Source organism: Piliocolobus tephrosceles, chromosome 21, assembly GCF_002776525.5.
Source record: "Piliocolobus tephrosceles isolate RC106 chromosome 21, ASM277652v3, whole genome shotgun sequence".
Classification (NCBI taxonomy): Eukaryota; Metazoa; Chordata; class Mammalia; order Primates; family Cercopithecidae; genus Piliocolobus; species Piliocolobus tephrosceles.
Window position 1 is genome coordinate 5,555,196 of NC_045454.1, and position 23,149 is coordinate 5,578,344.

The 23,149-nt window shown below is 44.6% G+C and overlaps 2 protein-coding genes across 5 annotated transcripts in view; both read left to right on the top strand.

Moving 5' to 3' along the window:
• LOC111528915 (zinc finger protein 28) overlaps positions 1–17,744 on the top strand; it is a 163,364-nt gene extending 145,620 nt beyond the window's left edge. Inside the window, exons 1-4 of one of the 4 annotated variants that reach the window (XM_023195792.2) lie at positions 1,106–1,157; positions 4,725–4,812; positions 10,499–10,625; positions 15,447–17,744. In XM_023195792.2, the coding sequence (XP_023051560.1) occupies positions 4,798–4,812; positions 10,499–10,625; positions 15,447–17,461 (2,157 nt within the window). In that variant the 5' untranslated portion in view covers positions 1,106–1,157; positions 4,725–4,797 and the 3' untranslated portion in view covers positions 17,462–17,744. Of the gene's footprint in view, positions 1–1,105; positions 1,158–3,932; positions 3,995–4,724; positions 4,813–10,498; positions 10,626–15,446 lie in introns of those variants that run through there. The other 3 variants (XM_023195791.2, XM_023195793.2, XM_023195794.3) reach the window with 3 other exon arrangements.
• Positions 17,553–18,836, top strand: LOC113220115 (putative zinc finger protein 137). Its single transcript, XM_026448842.1, is given in 2 exon segments — positions 17,553–17,640; positions 18,082–18,836. Coding segments are annotated over 2 exon segments (675 nt in total). The 3' UTR covers positions 18,669–18,836.
• Positions 18,837–23,149: the final 4,313 nt, after the last annotated feature.

Sequence of the window (23,149 nt, forward strand, 5' to 3'; positions counted from 1 at the left end):
CTTTGGGAGGCTGAGGCCGGCGGATCACTTGAGGTCAGGAATTAGAAACCAGCCTGGTTGCCGGGCGCGGTGGCTATTTCATACAAGCAAAAAAGTATTTTCTTCTTCTTCTTTTTTTTTTTTTTTTTTTTTGAGATGGAGTCTTGCGCTGTCGCCCAGGCTGGGGTGCAGTGGCTCTATCTCGGCCCACTGAAAGCTCGGCCTCCCAAGTTCAAGGCATTCTCCCACTTCAGCCTTCTGAGTAGGTGGGACTATGGGCGTCCGCCACCGCGCCAGGCTAATTTTTGTATTTTTAGTGGAGACGGGGTTTCACCGTGTCAGCCAGGACGATCTCGATCTCCTGACCTCGCGATCCGCCCGCCTCAGTCTCCCAAAGTTCTGGGATTACAGGCGTGAGCCACCGTGTCCAGCCTAATCAAAACTGTATAAATTATTTAAAAATTGAAAAAAAGAAAGAGACTGCGGGAGGGAATGTTACTTTATCGCCCAGGCTGGCCAGGACTCCCAGGCTCAGCGATCCTCCCGCTGCTGCTTCCTGAGTAGCTGGGACCTCAGGCTCCCACGCCCGCGGCCGCATCCCTGCTGTGTTTAAGCAGCAGGTGATGACCTCACTCCTCCCTGGCCTGAGCATTCCGTCCCGCATCCCAGGCGGTGGCCCTTGGGAAATCTCTGAAGCTGAGCACTGGTTGGCTCTCCCTCCCGAGTGAATGGAGAGTAGAAAGGGAGAGGATTTCTATTCTGTCCTGTGGGCCGTCAGCATGAAGTCCTACGTTCGGATCAGGCAGGGCTTTGCATTTTACATTCTAGTTTGCATCCTCCTTCCAGACTATTCCAGGGCTTTTGAATCATCCTTCTGCCTTCCTGGCTACTCTCGCCGCTAAAAGCCGCAGAACAGGGCTGGAAGGACCCTGACAGACACACAGGTCCCGCTCCGGCCCCGCCCTCTGCCGGTACTAAAGGGTAAGGTGTCTCCGCTTTGCGCCCCGCCCCTACCTCACGCAGGCCCCGCCCCTACTTCACCCAGGCTCCCGCCCACACCTCATCCAGGCGCCGCTCACCTCCTGGTTGGCTCCACCCAGGCTTGGTTTCTGTCTTGCGCGCGCAGATTCGCGCAGACCAGGAAGCGGATCCCGTGGAGTGACGGTCACACCGCGGAGGTGAGTTTTGCTCTGTGTTGCATTAAGTCTGCGCTCCCCAGGTCTCCGGCACTTCTGTACATGGAATGTGGGGTCCCCACAGACCTGGAAGTTCTCGTCTTTCTTCCTTCACTCAGAGCAAATGGAGATGTTCTCCTGGGAGTCCCGAAGTCCCTTCCTTTTAGGTTTAAAGTCGCCCTGAGGCTGGTCCCGTCCTCAGTCTTTCTGCTACAGGGCAGCGTATACACTTCCCATCGCCTAGTTTTCCTGCTCAAAACCGTGTTTTGACTCCTTCCGCACTGCGCCTTTTTTTTTTTTTTTTTTTTTTTTGAGACGGAGTCTCGCTGTCGCCCAGGCTGGAGTGCAGTGGCGCGGTCTCTACTCACTGCAAGCTCCGCCTCCCGGGTTCCCGCCATTCTCCTGCCTCAGCCTCCCGAGTAGCTGGGACTACAGGTGCCCGCCACCTCGCCCGGCTGATTTTTTGTATATTTTAGTAGAGACGGGGTTTCACCGTGTTAGCCAGGATGGTCTCGATCTCCTGACCTGGTGATCCGCCCGCCTCGGCCTCCCAAAGTGCTGAGATTATAGGCGTGAGCCACCGCGCCCGGCCCCGCACTGCGCTTTTTAAAGTCCTCACCCGAGAGGTGTATTCCCTCCCTGCGCGCCTCCCAGCCTCACCGTCGTGGGTTGCTGGAGCACAGCACCCTGACCCCAGTCCCGGGGAGGCCGCGTTCTCTGCTTGGTCCTGGGATCCTGCAGATCCCCCCCTTGTCCAAAGGCGTCGTTGCCCCCCACCTCCCTCCTACTCATGCTGGGCCCTGCTGCTCCCCAGGTCTTCCCTCCGCAGTCACCGCTTCCCTTGAGCCTGCGCTGTGGAGGTGCCGGGTGCCTGTCCTGTGATACGGGGTGCTCTTGCCTGCCCAGATCCAGCTCTTGGAAAATGCGCTCCTCCGAGATGCCGGCATCTACTGCAAACCCTCGTGTGATTGTGTGGGCAGCGGGATCAGGAGACAGAGAGAGGGACTGAGAGAGCAGTAAAAACCAGAGACAGAGAAAAGCAGAATGAGGAAGACCCGTAACAGACGGCAAAGTAGAGGATGGTGAGGGATTTGTGAAGAGACAGCAAAAGTGAAAGAAAGATAAGAAAGCAGGAGGAGAAAAGCAACTGCAGAAATGTAGAGAACAGCTAGATGTACAGAGAAATGAAGGACAGACAGCAAGGTATGGAGAGGGACAGAAATGTGGAGGCTCGTCAGAGTGAGGAAGAGGAGGAGGGATTTGGAGCCAGGGCAAACAGAGCAGAGTGGTGCTGGTGGCAAGGAGAACAGAGGGAGAACCACAGCAGGGAGGACACCTGGGGATCTGGGGTGCCAGATTAGGTCCAGGGGGTTATAACGGGGAAGAGAGAATTTAATAGTGAGAGCAGAGGAGGCGCAGAGATGGTATAGAGGCAGAAATCTATGGAGGTTGAGGACGATCTAAAGATTCGGGAGAAAGAGCAACATGAGGTTAAATAAGTTATGAGGATGGAGCCCGGGTAATTTTTGTATTTTTAGTAGAGACGGTTTCACCATGTTGGCCAGGTTGGTCTCAAACCCCTGACCTCAGGTGATCCACCCACCTTGACCTCCCAAAGTGCTGGGATTACAGGTGTGAGCCACCGCAGCTGTCCACCCGTGTGTTCTTGATTGAAAATTTTTGCTTATGTCTTAGTTCTACAGCTGACCCTGTTTCCCTGTTTTCAAGGTCAATAGCTGTGTGTTTACACTTCTGCATTTTATAAATGTTACTGAGATTTCCTTGTAAGGAAGAATTCAATGTTGGGAGTCAGTTTTCATCAGCACCAAAAGAATTTTCAAAAGAATTTTCTTTAACCCAGGTAGGTGAAAGATGCTTCTCTTAATTTTAAGGATGGAATAAGACCAATCTGTCCCATTAGCCCTTCCAGGCCCCATGTAAGAATTCAGGCACATCTTCTCACTCATCTCAGACCTTCTCAGGGTAACTTGGTGAAAATGTTTCCCACTCTGACCCCAGTGAGCCTCCCTGCAGCTTGGTGATGAAGGGCTAGACCAGAAAAGCTCAACCTGAGTGATCCTGACCCCTGAAATGATTGGCAAAATAGAGGCGGTGTGTGGGCATGGCTTTTTCTCTGGGAGAGGGGAGTGCCCGGTTGTAATTAGAATTTTCCATGGGATGCAGTAACCCAAAAATGAAAAAAATAAAAATAAAAAAAGGCAGAAGAATGGAAGAAACAGAGCAGTAGACTCAGAAACAGAGACCATCTTCAGGGCCTTTGTCTGTATGAGGATATCACAACTACGTCTAAAGCATGTCGTGTCAGTCCCTGGCAGTCCCACCGGCTTCCCGTGTTCCCCGGGACAAGAGTCCAGCTCTTCACTGTGGCTCCACAGCCCTGTGTCCAGGGCCCCTGCCAGTGTCCAGCCTCCTCCTGGGAGCTTGCCCTCCTCTCATGTCTCCTTCTGCCCCAGTCGCAGTTGCTTGTCTCTTTTTTCAAACATCAAAATCCTTCCTGTCTCAGGTCATTGTCTCCGCTTTTATTCTATGTTTCTAAATGAAGATGGCCCTGTCCCTTTCTCCTTCAGGTCTAGGCTCAGAGATGCCTCCCACCCCCATCTGAAGTTCCCTCTGCCCGTCAGTGTCTGTCACATTACTCAAGTTTTCTTATCTCTGTGTCAATCTTATCAGAAATGCACTTTTTTTTTTTTTCCCAAACAGACTCTCACTCTGTCCTCCAGGCTGTGAGTGCAGTCTTGTGATCTTGGCTCCCTGCAACCTCTGTCTCCTGGATTCAAGTGATTCTTGTGCCTCAGCCTCCCAAGTAGCTGAAATTACAGGTGTGTGCCACCACACCCGGCTAATTTTTGTATTTGTATTTGTATTTTATTTTTGAGTCTTACTCTGTCGCCCAGGCAGGAGTGCTATGGCATGACCTCAGGTCACTGCAGCCTCCACCTTCCAGGTTCAAGCAATTAGCCTATCTCAGCCTCCTGAGTAGCTGGGATTACAGATGCCCACCAAACCTGGCTACTTTTTGTATTTTTAGTAGAGACAGGGTTTCACCATGTTGGCCAGGCTGGTTTTGAACTCCTGACCTCAAGTAATCCACCCACCTCTGCCTTTCAGAGTGCTAGTATTACAGGCATGAGCCACCATGTCCAGCCCAATTTTTGTATTTTTAGTAGAGACAGGGTTTCTCCATGTTGGCCAGGCTGGTCTCAAACTTCTGAGCTCCAATGATCCTTCCACCTCAGCTTCCTAAGTAGCTGGGACCACAGACACACAGACGTGCACCACCATACCTGGCTAAGTTTTTGTATTTTTGGTAGAGATCTCCTGAACGGGAGCTCATTCCAGCCCGCCTCCCCCCTGCTGCAGTGTGTGTGTGGGGGGGCTTTTCCAGGAAGAGAGCAGGAGTTTTCCTGTAGGAATTTTTTGTTCCTGGTGCAGTGGGCAGCAGAAGGGACCGTATTTCCTCAGGGTGATGTATCCTGTGTATGTGTCATTGTGTTACCGGGAGAGGATGTGTTGATTCTATGCAATAAATATCATATTTTTAACATTCAGGATTGACTTCTAAAGACTCTTGGTCCATGAGGAAGAAACCTGGAAGAGGAAGAGGAAAGCAAAGGAGTCAGGGATGGCTCCTCCTCAGGTGAGATGATATTCTCGGTGGATTGTTCTGTCTCCTTCCTTTCAGAAACGCTGGGCCTTGGAGTTGGGAATCTTCTCTGAGTCTGAAGCTTCCTGCCTGACAGGTTTGCTCACGCTCACCCGTGCCTTCCCTCAGTCCCTCTCATCTCGTTTAGATTCCATCTCTTGTGACCCAGTGGCATGAACTTGGAAGGAGGGTGCACTGGTCATTGTCCTGGGAAGGGCTCACACCAGACATGGATGGAGACGGGGTGAGGGTCCCGTGGTGTCAGTGCTGTTGGGCAGCGGGGATTGTTCAGGGGCCACATCTGGATGCTCTGTCAGCTCTCTGTGGACCAGGATTAGAGCAGCTGCCAATGGAAGTCACTTTAATATGCCCAAAGTACGTGGTAAATTCTAGAAAAGGAGACCGATAAGAGAAAATCTTTTCTCCCTGATTTTATACTATATTTTTAGGTAATTGAGTGAGTTACTGTGTTTCTGATTCCAAAAATCTTACTAATTAGAATGGAAAGTTCATACATAGGCATGAATAATGAATGATTCCTTTATCATTATTATTATTTGAGGCAGTATTTTGCTCTTATTGCCCAGGCTGGAGTGCAATGGCATGATCTCAGCTCACCGCAACCTCCACCTCCTGGGTTCAGGCGATTCTACTGCCTCAGCCTCCTGAGTAGCTGGGATTACAGGCATGTGTCACCACGCCTAGCTAATTTTGTATTTTTAATAGAGACGGGGTTTCTCCATGTTGGTCAGGCTGGTCTCAACTCCCGACCTCAGGTGATCTGCCCACCTTGGCCTCCCAAAATGCTGAGATTACAAATGCGAGCCACTGTGCCTGGCCTATTCCTTCATTATTTTAAGGATATGAAATCAATGTAAATAATAGCAGGAGGTTCATTAAACCATTTTTAGCACATTAAGTTCATGAAGACGGTGGTGTTACTGTGGAGAGGCTTGTGAAACAAGTGTTTTTGGTAAAAATGGTTGCAATTTTTCTCAAATATGGAAGCAGTACTATTTTATCCAAGAGAATAAAGCCATATTCTCATTCCACCTATTGTTATTATGATTATTTTTCTGAAATGGAGTCTTGCTTTGTTGCCGAGGCTGGAGTGCAGTGGCATAATCTAAGCTTACTACAGCCTCTGCCTCCTAGGTTGAAGCGATTTTCCTGTGTTAGCCCACCTAGTAGCTGGGATTATAAGTGCGAGTCACCACGCCTGGCTAATTTTTTTGTATTTTTAATAGAAACGGAGTTTCACCATGTTGGCCAGGCTGGCCTCGATCTCTTAACCTCAGGTGATCTGTCCATCTCAACCCCCTAAACTGCTGGGATTACAGGCACAAGTCACCATGCCCATCCCCACCAGTTATTATTAAATATAAATGGTTATATTTAAACATCACATGATGTATACATTTGTTTTGTGGTAAAACTCCAAGCAAAGCTGCAGCTTAGACCCTTGGCCACAAGGCATCTCCTTTCCCTGTCACATCCTCCACCCTCCTTCCAACCTCACTGGGAATTGCTACTGTCAATTCTGTGCCAAGTGTCAGAGCAAGTCTCGTACACGTGTATTTCTACATCTTTATGAGGCTTTAAAAATTCTGTTGTAAATTAAAGAAAATTTTTAATATTTTTTTTTTACTTTACATTTGGGGCTACATGTGAAGGTATGTTACAGAGGTCAACTCGTGTCATTGGAGTTTATTGTGCCCATTATTTCATCACACCAGTATCCAGGCCGGTACCCAATAATTTTTTTTTAATTTATTTTTTTGAGATTGAGTTTTGCTCTTGTTGCCCAGACTGGAGAATAATGGCATGATCTCAGCTCACTGCAACCTCTGCCTCCCGGGTTAAAGTGTGTGCCCTGCCTCAGCCTCTTGAGTAGCTGGGATTACAGGTGCTAGCCACCATGCCTGGCTGATTTTTGTATTTTTAGTAGAGACAGAGTTCCACCATGTTGGCCAGGCTGGTGTTGAATTCCTGTCCTCAGGTGATCCACCTGCCTTGGCTTCCAAAAGTGCTGAGATTACAGGTGTGAGCCGCTGTGCCCGGGCCCAGTAGTTATTTTCTCTGCTCCTGTCCTTCCTCCCACTGCCAAAGTATCCTTTCCACCAAGATGCGATTCCTCTTCAGTTAAACAAATCTTGCTACTTTTTATATTTTAAAAACCTTTATATATATATATATATACACACACACATACACACACACACATACACACATATCTATGCATATACATACATATATACACACACATATATATTTTGAAAATCTGGGGAAAATGACAACTTTTTTTTATTAACGTCTAATTTCTTGTGAGTCTTTGCACGTTTTATTATTTTTGGAGCATATGTTTGCAGAGTAGATTTTCGTACTTTGAATAATGCTGTTTTCATATATTTATTTTATTTTGAGACAAGGTCTCACTCTGTTGCCCAGACTGGAGTGCAGTGGCATGATCTTAGCTCACTGCAACCTCCACCCTCAGATTCAAGCCATGCCCCAACCTCTGCCTCTCAGGTAGCTGGGACCACAGGTGTGTGCCACCATGCCGGTTTATTATTATTATTATTTTGAGACGGAATCTTGTTCTGCAGCCCAGGCTGGAGTGCAGTAGTGTGATGTCGGCTCACTGCAACCTCTGCCTTCTCAGTTCAAGCAATTCTCCTGCCTCAGGCTCCCGAGTAGCTGGGAATACAGGCGAGTGCCACCACGCCCAGATACTTTTTTGGTATTTTCAGTAGCGACGGGGTTTCACTTCTTTAGCCAGGATAGTTTCCATTTCCTAATCTTGCGATCTGCCCACTGCAACCTCTGCCTCCTAGGTTCAGCGATTCTCCTGTGTATTGGTTCGTTTTGGGATCACGTTGATTTGCCTTCCTCTGAATAGGGATTCATCTAAGGCCAAGGAAGTCCTCATCGGCTCTTTGTCTGAGAACTCTATATCATTGGCTCTTTGTCTGAGAACTCTATATATGCAAACCCTTTGGAATGGCCACTAAATTTGGCACAGAGTTTGGTAACACGGTTGACTGAACCACAGCCATGACAGTGAGCTTCCAGCTCTTCTGCTGTTGCACCATAGTCCATATTACCCACATAGATGGAACGGGCATCAGCCTCCATCTTCTCCTCAATGTACATGATCACTGGGCCAGCATTGCCTGGAGGTGGACTCATATTCATCTGCTTCTCTAACTCGTTCTGTAGCTCCTTTAGCTTCTCAGCTTCTTCCTCCATCTTCCTGACTCCCGCTTTGATAGCTTCTAGCACCGGGTCTTCAACGGCGCCATCCCCTGGGTCACCCTCGACCAGTCCCGAATCTTCCTCTTCCTCTTGATCTTGGCTGCAGGGGTTCCCGAACCAGGCCCAGGGCCCGGAGCTCCCGGGCGAGGGGCGTGGGACGTGGGGCAGGGACGGCTCCTCTTCAGACTGGGGCTGCAGCTCGGGCTCCAGCAGCAGTTCCTCAGGCTCCATTTCCTCACACTCCAGGCCATTCCTTTCCTCCCCTGCGCCCCCGGGACACCATCCCCGGCGTCCCCATGGGCCCCAGGCACAAGATGGCGCCGCCGCCCCTGCCGGAGCCCCAGTGGCCTGCAGCTCCTGCTGCTGTTGCCGCCGCCGCTCAGACTGGGCTCCTTTTTATTTATTTATTTATTTATTTATTTATTTATTTATTTATTTATTTATTTTTGAGAAAGAGTCTCGCTCTGTCACCCAGGCTGCAGGGAAGTGGCATGATCTCAGCTCACCACAACCTCCCCCTCCCGGGTTAAAGCATTTTGCTGCCTCAGCCTCTCAAGTAGCTGACACTACAAGCAGCCAACACCACGTCTGGCTTTTCTTTTTGTATTTTCAGTAGAGAAGGGGTTTCATTATCTTGGCCAGGCTGGTCTTGAACTCCTGACCTGCTTATTCACCTGCTCAACCTCTTACAGTGCTGGGATTACAGGCGTGAGCCACCGCGCCCCGCCCATAATAGTTATTCTTTTCTGCTCCTCTCCTTCCTCCCAGCCTCCACCCTCAAGTAGATCCCAGCGTCTGTTGTTTTCTTCTTTGTGTTCCAGTAAATATTTTAGTTTCATATTTGATTTTGCTAGTTGTGAATTTACATGTTGTCATGTTAGTAAACATGGCTGGCTTGCTCTTTGACATCTGCTTTGGAAATTGGCTCCTTTGCGATTTTTCCCTATATAAAGACTGCCATAGTGGCTGCCTCAGCACACACCTGCATTACTACAGATATCTAAAGATTCTTCCAGGTCAGGCAAGTGAAAGGGTGATTGCTTCCTCTAGGATGGGGCATTTCCTGTTTTTTTGTTTTTTTTTTTTTTTTGAGACGGAGTCTCTCTCTGTCGCCCAGGCTGGAGTGCAGTGGCCGGATCTCAGCTCACTGCAAGCTCCGCCTCCCGGGTTTACGCCATTCTCCTGCCTCAGCCTCCCGAGTAGCTGGGACTACAGGCGCCCACCACCTCGCCCGGCTAGTGTTTCGTATTTTTTAGTAGAGACGGGGTTTCACCGTGTTAGCCAGGATGGTCTCGATCTCCTGACCTCGTGATCCACCCGTCTGGGCCTCCCAAAGTGCTGGGATTACAGGCTTGAGCCACCGTGCCCAGCCTTTCCTGTTTTCTTAAATCCCACAAGATTCCCCCTTACCCGCGACTGCCAAAGTGTCCTTTTCCAGCCTGATGAGATTCCTGTTCAGTTAAACAAAATTTGCTACTTTTTATATTTTTAAAAACTTTATATGTGTATATACACATCCCCACACACGTGCACACACATATACATACAAATACATATATACACACATACATATATATTTTGAAAATCTGTTATATTTTGAAAATCTGGAACAAATGATAACCTTTTTTATTAACATCTAGTTTTTTGTGAGTCTCCATAGGTTTTATTATTTTGTGAACCTATATATACACAAGTGATTTTTGTACTTTGAGTAATTTTGTTTTCATGTACTTTATTTTCTTTTGAGACGGGGTCTTACTTTGTTGCCCAGGTGTGAGTTCCCTGGCTGGATCGTAGCTCACTGCATCCTCCACCCTCAGGGTCAAGCCATCCTCCCTCCTTAGCCTTCCAAGTAGCTGGGACCACAGGTGCCTCCCACCACGCCCAGCTAATGTTTTTTATTTTTTTTATTTTTTTGAGATGGAGTTTCTGTTGCCCGGGCTGGAGTGCAGTGACGCGATCTGGGATCAATGCAACCTCTGCCTCCCTGGATCAAGCGATTCTCCTGCCTCAGCCTCCTGCGTAGCTGGGATTACAGGCATGTGTCACTGTGCCCAGCCTATCTTTTACTGTGGATGTTGTCATCTTTTAAAACATCAGTTGTGCTCTCTCTCATCTAGATAATGAATGTCACTTGGTGTGTCAATATAAGTTGCAAACATTTTTATAACAGGAACCTAACATTGATTTTTCATTTGTTTATTTCTTGTATTTCTCACAAACATAAGAATTTCATACTGAAAGTGTGTCTTGACTTCTTCAAAAACTGTGATAAAGACATCATGTGGTGAAAAATCCCTTCCTCGGATTTGTCAGAACATTCACTACAACCAAATCCACGCTTTCCCCTCTGTCCTCTTCTCATTTTCGGTAAAGATAAGAACTCCTCCCATAACTATTTCCTTAAAATGTGTTTTCATTTCAGGATCTATTGACATTCAGGGATGTGGCCATAGAATTCTCTCAGGAGGAGTGGAAATGCCTGGACCCTGCTCAGAGGACTCTGTACAGAGACGTGATGCTGGAGAATTATAGGAACCTGGTCTCCCTGGGTGAGGATAACTTCCCTCCAGAAATGGGGATGTGCCCTTGTGTATCTTTGCATTTTCTCTTGTTGCCTCTTGGAAGCCACGTACTTACTTGACTAAAATAGAAGCCTTATTGATTTTGACATGAAAAGCTTCATGACGCCAAGAACACACCACTGCACTCCAGCCCGGATGACAGAGCAAGACTCTGTCTCAAAAAACAAAAGCAAAAACAAATCTTATGGCCGACTTTAAACATATCCAGTTTCCTGTTTGCTTTTCTTGTGCCTTCAATTTGGTAGTTCTTGGAAGAGAGCTCGATGTCCACATATTACATATTACAATGCTCCCTCAGCATTCAGAAGGAAGCAGTCAGTAGAGGAATTTGTGAAATATTTTCCTACATCCATCTGTAATGTCTCCTTTCCTACTGAAACATAGGGCTGGGACTCTAGAAAAGCTCCAGCACATCATGGTCCTTTCTTTTTAAAAGCAGGAGTCTCTTTCTGACCTGCTGTCTCAATGTTAGAGCAAGGGAAAGAGTCCTGGACCGTGGAGAGTGAAGTGAAAATAGCAACAAAATCCAGCTGGGTGGGAATGTATTACAGGTGTAAAGGCAGGTAAGAGCTCAGATGGGCAGAGTGGAAGCTCCACCTTCCAATAGTGTGTGGGGAGACTCTCTGCAAGTGGGAGAATTCTGTGGGAAAAGGAAAGTTTCAATCCTGAGATCTCTGAAAGGGCATCTTTCTTTGCACCCACTTATCTCTCTGCTGTTTCTTTCTTTCTATTCTTTCTTTCTCTTTTTATGACACAGTCTCACTCTGTGGCCCAGGCTACAGTGCAGTGGTATGATCTTGGCTAACTGCAGCCTCTGGCTCCTGGACTCAAAGCATTCTTGTGCCCCAGATTCCTGAGTAGCTGGAACTGCAGGCTCTCACCACCATGCCCAGCTAATTTTTGTGTTTTTAGTAGAGACGGTGTTTCACCATGTTGGCTAGGCTGGTTTCAAACTTGTGATCTCAAGTGATCCACCTGCCTCAGAATCCCAAAGCACTGGGATTACAGGTGCGAGCTGCCATGCCTGACCATTGTTATTATTTTAAATAGTTTTGTCTTTTAGTTCTTTAGGTATTTGGGCAGAGGTTATTGTTGCAGGTATGTTAAACATCTTAAAGTTATAGCCTAATGAAGAAACTTAAAATCTCCATAACCTGGATGTGTGCAGTGGCTCACACCTGTAATCCCAGCACTTTGGGAGGCCATGGTGGGCAGATCACCTGAGGTGAGGAGTTCAAAACCAGCCTGGCTAACATGTTGAAACTTCGTCTCGACTAAAATTACAAAAATTAGCCAGGCGTGGTTGTGGGTGACTGTAATCCCAGCTACTCAGGAGGCTGAGGAAGAAGAGCCTGTTGGATCTGGAAGGCAGCAGTTGCAGTGAGCTGAGATTGCACCATTTCACTCCAGCATGGGAGACAGAGCAAAACTCTGTTTCAAAAAGAGAAAAAAAAAAAAAAAATTCCATAACCTGCAAAAACTACTTCTCCACTGGAACTTTTTTTTAATTTATGTCAGAATTATTTCTGTGTATGTTGCATTTTCGTTAACATATGTACAGTGTTTTTCTGCCTTTTATTTTAAATAATGTGAAAAAAAGTTTAATTATGAAGAAAAGGTATACATATGCCAGTTTCTGTATCTGTCCTTTTATTAATTACTTTATGTATTTGTGAGCCAGAGTTTTGCTCTTGTCACCCAGGCTAAAGTACAATGCTGCAATCTCAGCTCACTGGAACCTCTGCCTCTCAGGTACAACCAATTCTCCTGCCTCAGCCTCCTGAGTAGCTGGGATTACAGGCATGCACCACCACGTCCATGTACTTTTGTATTTTTAGTAGAGACAGGGTTTCTTTTTGTTGCCCGGGCTGGTCTCAAACTCCCCACCTCAGGTGATCTGCCTGGCTCGTCCTCCCAAAGTGCTGGGATTACAGGCATGAACCACCACACCTGGACTATCTGTCTTTTTTTTTCACATTTACTGGAGAACTTTATTTATTTATATTATTATTATTGAGACAGAGTCTCACTCTGTCACCCAGGCTGGAGTACAGTGGTGTGATCTCAACTCACCGCAACCTCTGCCTTCCGGGTTCAAGCAATTCTCCTTCCTCCACCTCCTGAGTAGCTGTGACTACAGGTGTGCGCCACCACACCCAGCTAATTTTTGTATTTTTATTAGAGACGGGGTTTCACCATGTTGGTTGGCCAGGATGGTCTCAATCTCCTAACCTCGTGATCTGCCCCACTCAACCTCCCCAAATGCTGGGATTACTGGTGTGAACCACCACACCCAGCCTGGAGAACTTTTTATAGACTTGTGGGTTGGAGTTACTCTTGTTTTGTTTGTTTGTTTGTTTTGAGACGGAGTCTCTCTCGTTGCCCAGGCTGGAGTGCAGTGGTGCGTTCTCGGCTCACTGCAAGCTCCACCTCCCGGGTTCATGCCTGCCTCAGCCTCCTGAGTAGCTGGGACTACAAGTGCCTGCCACCACACCCGGCTAATTTTTTTGTATTTTTATAGAGACAGGGTTTCACTGTGTAAGCCAGGATGGTCTCAATCTCCTGATCTTGTGATCTGCCCACCTCGGCCTCCCAACATGCTGGGATTACAGGCATGAGCCACCGCACCCGGCCTGGAGTTACTCTTTAGCCTGCTTTCATTTCTTTTTTTTGTTTGTTTCTTGGAGACAGACTTTCGGTCTGTTACCCAGGCTAAAGTGCAGTGGTGTCATCTCGGCTCACTGCAACCTCCAATTCCCAGGTTCAAGCAATTCTCCTGCCTCAACCTTCCAAGTAGCTGGAACTACAGGTGAGTGCCAACATGCCAGGCTAGTTTTTTTGTGTTTTTTTAGTAGAGATGGAGTTTCAGCTTGTTAGCCAGGATGGTCTCAATCTCCTGACTTAGTGATTCTCCCTCCTCAGCCTCCCAAAATGCTGGGATTACTGGCGTGAGCCTCTGCACCTGACCTGTCTCAAGGTTTTTAAAACATGTTAGTGCTAGTACATGGCTTCAAGTATTGCAAGTTTTACAGTGCAGACTCTTAACTTCCTTTGTTTAATTAGATTTGTCACCTTCAGTGATGTTAATGATGAGATGCTCTTTTTCCTGTCTCTGTCATTTCACTGTCCTGTCAGAAATAGCTTAGACTGGCCAGCCGCAGTGTCTCACTTTTCTAATCCAAGCACTTTTAGAGACCAAGGTGGGTAGATCGCTTGAGGTCAGGAGTTTGAGACCAGTCTGGCCAACATGTTGAAACGTTGAATGTACTAAATGCCAAAAATGGGCTTGGCTCACACCTGTAATCCCAGTACTTTGGGAGGCTGCGATGGGTTGATCACTTGAGGTCAGGAGTTCCAGACAAGCCTGGCCAATATGGTGAAACCCCGTCTCTACTAAAAATGCAAAAATTAGCTGTGTATGGTGGCATGCACCTGTAATCCCAGCTACTTGGGAAGTTGAGGCAGGAGAATCCCTTGAACCTGGGAGGTGGAGGTTGCAGCCTAGCCAACATGGTGAAACCCCATCTCTACTAAAAAATGCAAAAATTAGCCAGGCATGGTGGCACATGCCTGTAATCCCAGTTGCTCAGGACCTAAGGCAAGAGACTCATATGAACCCCGGCGTGGAGGTTGCATTAAGCCAAGATCATGCCATTGCACTCCACCCTGGGTGACAGAGCGAGACTCTATCTCAGAAAAATAAAAATACATAAAATTTTAAAAAATGTCCCAGCATGCCTGTTCCACATGGATATAGGTAATTTTGTAACAGTTATTTAGAAAAATACCGTATTAACATTTTCCTTTTTTTGAGATGGAGTCTCACTCTGTCACCCAGGGTGGAGTGCAGTGGTTTGATCTCAACTCACCACAATCTTTGGCTCCTGAGTTGAAGCGATTATCCTGCCTCAGCCTCCCAAGTAGCTGGAATTACAGGCACCTGCGACCACGCTTGGCTAGTTTTTGTATTTTTAATACAGATGGGGTTTCTCCACGTTGGCCAGGCTGGTCAAACTCGACCTGAGGTGATCTGCCTGCCTCAGCCTCTGGAAGTACTGGGATTACAGGCATGAGCCACCACACCCTGCCTTTTTTCTTTTCTTTCTTTCTTTTTTTCTTTTTTTCTTTTTTTTGTTGAGATGGAGGCTTATTTTGTCACCTGGGCTGGAGTGTAGTGGTGTAATATTGGCTCACTGAAACCTTAGCCTTTTGGCTTAATGCAATTCTTGTGACACAGCCTTCGGAATAGCTGGGAGTACAGGTGCAGGCCACCATACCTGGCTAATTTTTGTAATCTTTTGTTATCTTGTCAGTGCTATGATTGTTTGACAATACAGAATTTCCATTGATTTTGGTTATCCTTACAACAGCGTGTTGTGGATTATTTACCAGTATGGTATATTGTGTGATTCTTTAGCATTTATTTGTATACACTAAATATGCTGTAAATATGAAGAATATATATTTTATATTTTGATGTGACAGTGATGTGTTTTTTTGCAAACTGATACACTTTAGGGGCACAGTGGAAAAACACTCCTTTCTTTAGACTCACACACGTTTGTGCCCTGTCAGTGTCTTGTCATGATATTGGGAATAGGCTTCTGTAGAAATGATTTGAAGTACATGTAATTATTAAAGAATCTTACTGCTTTAGTGTTCATAAGCTTTGAAGATCATGTTTGGGAAGTTTAAAATAAGTACTGCTTTTTGTGTTATTTTTACACATTTCAGTATTATTTACCATCTGTACTTAATTGGAAACCTATTGGTGTTTAAATTTTGTAGATATCTCTTCCAAATGCATGTTGAAGACATTGTCATCAACAGGGCAAGGCAATACAGAAGTGATCCTCACCGGGACATTGCAAAGACAAGCAAATCATCACACTGGAGATTTTTGCTTCCAGAAAATTGAGAAAGACATTCATGGCTTCAAGTTGCAGTGGAAAGAAGATGAAACAAATGGTCATGCAGCACCCATGACAGAAATCAAAGTGTTGACTGGTAGTACAGACCGACATGATCAAAGGCATGCTGGAAACAAGTCTATTAAAGATCAGCTTAGATCAAACTTTCATTCACATCTGCCTGAATTGCGCATATTTCAGCCTGAAGGGAAAATTGATAATCAAGTTGTGAAATCTCTCAACGATACTTCCTCAGTTTCAACATCCCAAAGAATTTCTTGTAGGCCCAAAACCCATATTTCTAATAAGTATGGAAATAATTCCCTCCATTCTTCATTACTCACACAAAAATGGGAAGTACACATGAGAGAAAAATCTTTCCATTGTATAGAGAGTGGCAAATCCTTTAATTGTAGCTCACTTTTAAAAAATCATCAGATAATCCACTTAGAAGAGAAACAATGTAAATGTGATGTATGTGGCAAGGTCTTTAATCAGAAGCGATACCTTGCATGCCATAGTAGATGTCACATTGGTGAGAAACCTTACAAGTGTAATGAGTGTGGTAAGATGTTTGGTCACAATTCATCCCTCTTCATTAACAAGGCACTTCATACAGGTGATAAACCTTATAAATGTGAAGAATGTGACAAAGTTTTCAGTCGCAAATCACATCTTGAAACACAGAAGATAATTTATACTGGAAAGAAAACATACAAATGTAAGGTTTGTGACAAAGCTTTCACATGTAATTCATACCTGGCAAAACATACTATAATTCATACTGGAGAGAAACCTTATGAATGTGATGAATGTGGCAAGGTTTTTAATCGACTATCAACCCTTGCACGCCATCGTAGACTTCATACTGGAGAGAAACCTTTTGAATGTGAAGAATGTGACAAAGTTTTCAGCCGCAAATCACACCTTGAAAGACATAAGAGGATTCATACTGGAGAGAAACCATACAAATGTAAAGTTTGTGACAAGGCTTTCGCATATAATTCATATCTGGGAAAACATAGTATAATTCACACTGGAGAGAAACCTTACAAGTGTAATGAATGTGGCAAGGTTTTTAATCAACAGTCAACTCTTGCACGCCATCATAGACTTCACAGTGCAGAAAAACCATACAAATGTGAAGACTGTGACAAGGTTTTCAGGTGCAAATCATACCTTGAAAGACATAGGAGGATTCATACTGGAGAGAAACCTTACAAATGTAAGGTTTGTGACAAGGCTTTCCGGAGTGATTCATGCATTACACAACATCAGAGAGTTCATACTGGAGAGAAACCTTACACATGTAATGAATGTGGCAAGGTTTTTAGTACAAAAGCAAACCTTGCATGTCATCATAAACTTCATACTACAGAGAAACCTTACAAATGTGAAGAATGTGAGAAAGTTTTCAGTCGCAAATCACACCTGGAAAGACATAGGAGGATTCATACTGGAGAGAAACCATACAAATGTAAGGATTGTGACAAGGCTTTCCGGAGTGATTCACACCTGGCACAACATCAGAGAGTTCACACTGGAGAGAAACCTTACAAGTGTAATGAGTGTGGCAAAACCTTCCGTCAGACATCATCCCTTATAATCCATCGTAGGCTTCATACTGGAGAGAAACCTTACAAGTGTAACGAGTGTGGCAAGACCTTCAGTCAGATGTCATCCCTTGTATACCATCATAGACTTCATAGTGGAGAGAAACCTTACAAGTGTAATGAATGCGGCAAAGTTTTTAATCAACAAGCACATCTTGCACAGCATCAGAGAGTTCATACTGGAGAGAAACCTTACAAGTGTAATGAGTGCAGCAAGACTTTCAGTCAGATGTCAAACCTTGTATACCATCGTAGACTTCATAGTGGAGAGAAACCTTAAAAGTCTAATGAGAGTGGCAACGCCTTCCATCACAATTCAACCCTTGTAAGTCATAAAGCCATTCGTACTGGAGAGAAACCTTACAAGTGTAATGAATGTGGCAAGGTTTTTAATCAAAAAGCAACCCTTGCACATCATCATAGACTTCATACTGGAGAGAAACCTTACAGATGGGAAGAATGTGACAAAGTTTTCAGTCGCAAATCAAACCTTGAAACATAAGAAAATTCATGCTGAAGAGAAACCATATAGATGTAAGGTTTGTGAGAAGATTTTCGCATATAATTCATACCTGGCAAAACATCCTAGAATTCACACTGGAGAGAAACCTTAGAAGTATAATGAATGTGGCAACACCTTTGGTCAAAATTCACGCCTTGTAATTCAAAAGACAATTCATACTGGAGAGAAACCTTACAAGTGGAGTGAATGTGGCATGGTTTTTAATGAACCATCACACCTTGCAAGTCATCATAGATTTCATTCTGCAGAGAAATCTTAAAAATGTGAAGACTGTGACAAAGTTTTCAGTCGCAAACCACAGCTTGAAAGGATAATTCATACTGGAGAAAAACCATACAAATGTAAGGTTGGTAACAAGGCTTTTGGGAGTGATTCACACCTGGCAAAACATACTAGAATTAACACTGGAGAGAAACCTTACAAGTGCAATGAGTGTGGCAAAGTCTTTAGTGGGCAGTCACCACTTATTCACCATCAAGCAATCCATAGTATACAGAAAGTTAACTAATGTAATGATTGTCACAAAGTTTTCAGTAATGCTACAATCATTGCAAATCATTGGAGAATGCATAATGAAGAGAGACCTTACAAGTGTAATAAATGTGGCAAATTTTTCAGACATCGTTCATATCTTGCAGTTCTTTGTCCAACTCATGCTGGAGAAAAACCTTATAAATGTCATGATTGTGGCAAGATCCTCAGTCAAGTTTCATCCTACGCAAAACATAGGAGAATTCATACAGGAGAGAAACCTCACAAGTTTGATGATTGTGGCAAAGCCTTTACTCTACGTTCACATCTCAATTGGCATCAGAAAATCCATACTGGACAGAAATCTTACAAATGTCATCAGTGTGGTAAGGTCTTCAGTCTGAGGTCGCTCCTTACAGAACATCAGAAAATTCATTTTGGAGACAGTTATTTCAAATGTGATAAGTATAGCAAACCATCAAGCATGAGTTGACATTAAAGTCAAACGAACATTGACCTGAGTTTGAGTTGACTTAACATTGAGTTCAAGCATTAATTGACATTAAACTGTTTACGTTAAGAGGATTGGACTGGGTGCTGGGGCTCATGCCAACAGACGGGAGCCACTTTTCCCAGCCTGTATTTTCATTTCTTTTTTTTTTTTTTTTGAGATGGAGTCTTGCTCTGTCACCCAGGTTGGAGTGCAGTGGCATGATCTCGGCTCACTGCAACCTCTGCCTCCCAGGTTCAAGTGATTCTCCTGCCTCAGTCTCCCGAGTAACTGGGACTACAGGTATGTGCCACTGTGCCTGGGTAATTCTTTGTATTTTTAGTAGAGACTGGGTTTCACCGTGTTCGCCTGGATGATCTTGATTTTCTGACCTTATGATCCACCTGCCTCCACCTCCCAAAGTGCCGAGATTATGAGTGTGAGCCACCGTGACTGGCCTGTTTTTTGTTTCTTTAACAGAAAGTTATATGGATTTCTATGAGTGTTGTATTGAATCTAAATCACATTTGGTTATGTAATCATTGAGCAATACTAATTTTTCCAATCAGTATGGGTTGTGTATGTATTTATACATTTTTAATCATTTTGATCAATGTTTGTAGATTTCAAGGTACAAGCTTCTCACCTTTATGTTTATTCCTAAATATTTCTTACTTTCAGCTCTTTAGCAAATGGAAGTGGTTTTTAATTTTCTTTTAAAATCATTTATTGTTAATGTATGGAAATCCAACTAATTTTTGGTGCTGTTATTCTATTCTGCAAATACACTGAATGTGTTCCAGTTGTACTTTGGTTGACTCCGTGATTTTCTTCACAGAAGATCATGCCGTCTACAAACAAATAGAATTTTACTTCTTTCTTTCTGATTTGGATGAGTTTGATTTCTTTTGCTATTTCATTGCTCTGGCTAGGACAGCCAGTATTGAGTGAATAGAAGGGCTGAGAGCATTCTTGCATCATGTGAGATCCTACAGGAAAAGCATTCCATTTTTCCCTGATTGTTTATTTCCACTGTGGTCATTTCATTGATTGTCTTTGTATTGTTGAGGTAAATTTCCTTCTCTATCTATTTTGTTTAGGATTTCCATGATGACTGGATGTTGAATTTTGTGAAATGCTTTTTCTCCATGTATTGAGATGATGTGGTTTCCATCTTTCATTCTGTTCAAGTGGAATATCACATTGAATTGCTTGAATATGTTGAACCATCCTTGCATCCCAGAAATAAGTGTCACTTGAATATCTACAATCCTTTTTATATCATCTTGAATACAGTTTGCTAGTACAAGGGGTCTTCAAGAAATTCATGAAAAATACATATTATAAGAAAATTGTGGCCAGGCGCGGTGGCTCAAGCCTGTAATCCTAGCACTTTGGGAGGCCGCAACAGGCGGATTACAAGGTCAGGAGATCGAGACCACCCTGGCTAATACGGTGAAACCCCGTCTCTACTAAAGAATACAAAAAACTAGCCGGATGACAAGGCGGGTGCCTGTAGTCCCAGCTACTTGGGAGGCGGAGGCAGGAGAATGGCGTAAACCTGGGAGGCGGAGCTTGCAGTGAGCTGAGATCCGGCCACCGCACTCCAGCCTGGGCGACAGAGCCAGACTCCGTCTCAAAAAAAAAAAAAAAAAAAAAAAAATTGTGCATGACATCACATTTTTTTGCACCAAAATAAAATGATACAAATTTGTTATGTGTAAAAGGGTCTAGTTTTAGGCACTCAGAAGGGTAAGATGAGCTTGAAAAGAGACTCAATCAAAGCAATTGTGCTAAAATTGAAACAAGAACAAACATCAAATTTACAATAAGACCAGATGCAGTGGCTCAGGCCTGTAATCCCAGCACTTTCAGAGGTCAAGACAGGTAGGTCACGTGAGCCCTGGTATTCAAGACCAGCCTGGACAGAATGGTGAAACCCCTTCTTTACAGAAAATACAAAAATTAGCTGGGCATGGTGGCACATGCCTGCTGGTTCAGCTTCTCTGGAGTTTGTAGTGGGAGGATGGCTTGAGCCCAGGAGGTAGAGGCTGCAGGGAGCCATGATCATGCCACTGCACTCCAGCTTGGGTGACAGAGTGAGATAGTGTCTTAAGAAATGAATATGGGGAAGTCTGGTTAGAGGGACAATGAAATCATTGATCCTTTATGAAAAGGTTATGGGGACGATGCCCAAAAGAAATCACTAGTTTGTAAGTGGATAATTCATTTTAAGTTGGGACAAGACAATGTTGAAAGTGATGCATGGAGTGGCAGGTAGACCATTCACATCAGTTTTACAGACAAAAATAGATCTTGTTTGTGCTGAGATGAAGAGGACTGACAGCTAACAGCAGAAAGAATAGTCAGGAATTTGAGACCAGCCTGGATAACATGCTGAATCCCCATCCCTACTAAAAATACAACAATTAGCTGGGCATGGTCGTGGCCACCTGTAATCTTAGCTACTTGGGGGGCTGAGACATAAGAATCGCTTGAATCCAGGAGGCGGAACGTTGCAATGAGCCGAGATCGTGCAACTGCACTCCAGCTGGGCAACAGAGCAAAACTCTGTCTCAAAATAAAATAAATAAAATAAAACTGCTTGTCAAATAAGCTTTGGTAGAGTCTTAAGGGGTCACATCATTGTTTTCCAACTATGATATGTGTTGAAAAATTTCTTTGACCACACATTTTATTAGATTTTTAACCATTATAAATGGTTTTTCTCTGAAATTTATTGTGTTCAGTTTACATTGAGGACTGCATGCTTTCTAGTCTGTATCATATATTGGAAACATTTTCTGGTACCTGATAAATGATTTAGTTTGTTTCAATGTGTACTTGATAAAGATATCAAGGAACATTTTTCTTTATGCTAACATCAAAATTTAGTTCAAGTGGCCATTATTCCATTTTATTTCTTTATGTTATCTGATTAAATGGTGAGCTTTGAGCTTCTAAGTCATCGTTCCCCTCATGTTCCTCTGGTCCATAATATTTGCAGATGTTGAAGGATGGGCTGGATTGACCTGGAACCTTGTTCCACCAGAGCCCATATGTTCATGAAGAAAACATTTGCTCAGATCTCCTTTGTACTGCTGCTTCTTTTTCAGTGTTTTAAACACCTATAGCTATGTATTCACAATAGTGTTTATTTTGAACGTTTCACAATCATTTTTCTGGGAAAATAATTACAGGATTCGTGTTTAGGATTCGTGCCATCAGAACCTTAGACACTGAAAGAGACATTTGCTCAGGTATATAAAATGGTACTGAAATTTTTTCTTCCTTTTTTTTGAGACAAGAATGTCACTCTGTCACCCATACTTGAGTGCAGGGACGCGATCTTGGCTCACTGCACCCTCCACCTCCCAGGCCCAGTGATCCACCTTAGTCAGCCTCCCAGATAGCTGAGACCACAGATGCACACCACCACACCAGGCCAATTTTTTGTGCTTTTGGTAGCGACGGGGTTTCACCAAGTCTCCCAGGTTGGTTTCAAGCTCCTGGGCTCAATGGTCTACCCACTCCAGCCTCCCAAAATGCTGGGATTACAGGGTTAGCCACCATGCCTGGCCCATCCTGGAATTTTCTAGAGAAGGAAAACCAACACAGCCTATTGGTGTTTCCAGACCATCACATGGGAATCAGCCACTTCCTGACTCAACTCAGAGCTTGTCAGGATACCTTGGTGAAGTGTCTCCTGCTCGGAAAAACTGACTCAGCCTGTAATGTACAGGTGGGGAATAAGACCAGAAAAGCTCAGTCAGAGTGACGCTGACCCCTGAAATACTTCGCCAAATAGTGTGTGGCTTTTCCTGTAGGAGAGGGTCATGCTCAGGTGTAATTTGAATTTTAAATGGATTCCTGCCCTCCCAAAATGTAAAAAACACAAAACACCAGAATGGAAAAACCAGGGGATTAGACTCAAATCGTCTTGAACCTATTCTTGTCTCTGTCCACACCTACTGCTTTTCCTAATCTCACAGCTTTAACCCACCTACATGGCTCCATGTCCCCTGCAGGTTTCTTACCTGAGCTCTACAATCCTGTGTCCTGTTGTCTCCTCAGCTCTCTGCTGGGACATCAAACTGGCATCTCCACATTCACGTGCCCATAAGTGACTTCCTAAACTCCCAAACACATTCCCTTACAGTCCTACAGATCTCAGACGAGGGTGACTGTGTAGTTCCGGAGACTTAGCCAAACTTGACAGCATGTATTTTAAGTATGGGAGATAAATTACGTTATTTGTAAGTGTTGTAATTTATAATGTAAAGAGAAAGTTGCGTGTACACATAAAAGGAGTGAGAAAATACATCATTTCCAAATTTCTTGTGTGGGGGAAAAATGTTTCAAGACCTCATCCCTGTGGATCTGTGCTCCCAGGACCCCTCTGACCTCATCTCTTGCCTGCATCCTCCTCGCTTTCTCTGCTCCAGCCATGCAGGCCTCTTTCCTTTTTCTGGGGCTGAGGTTTC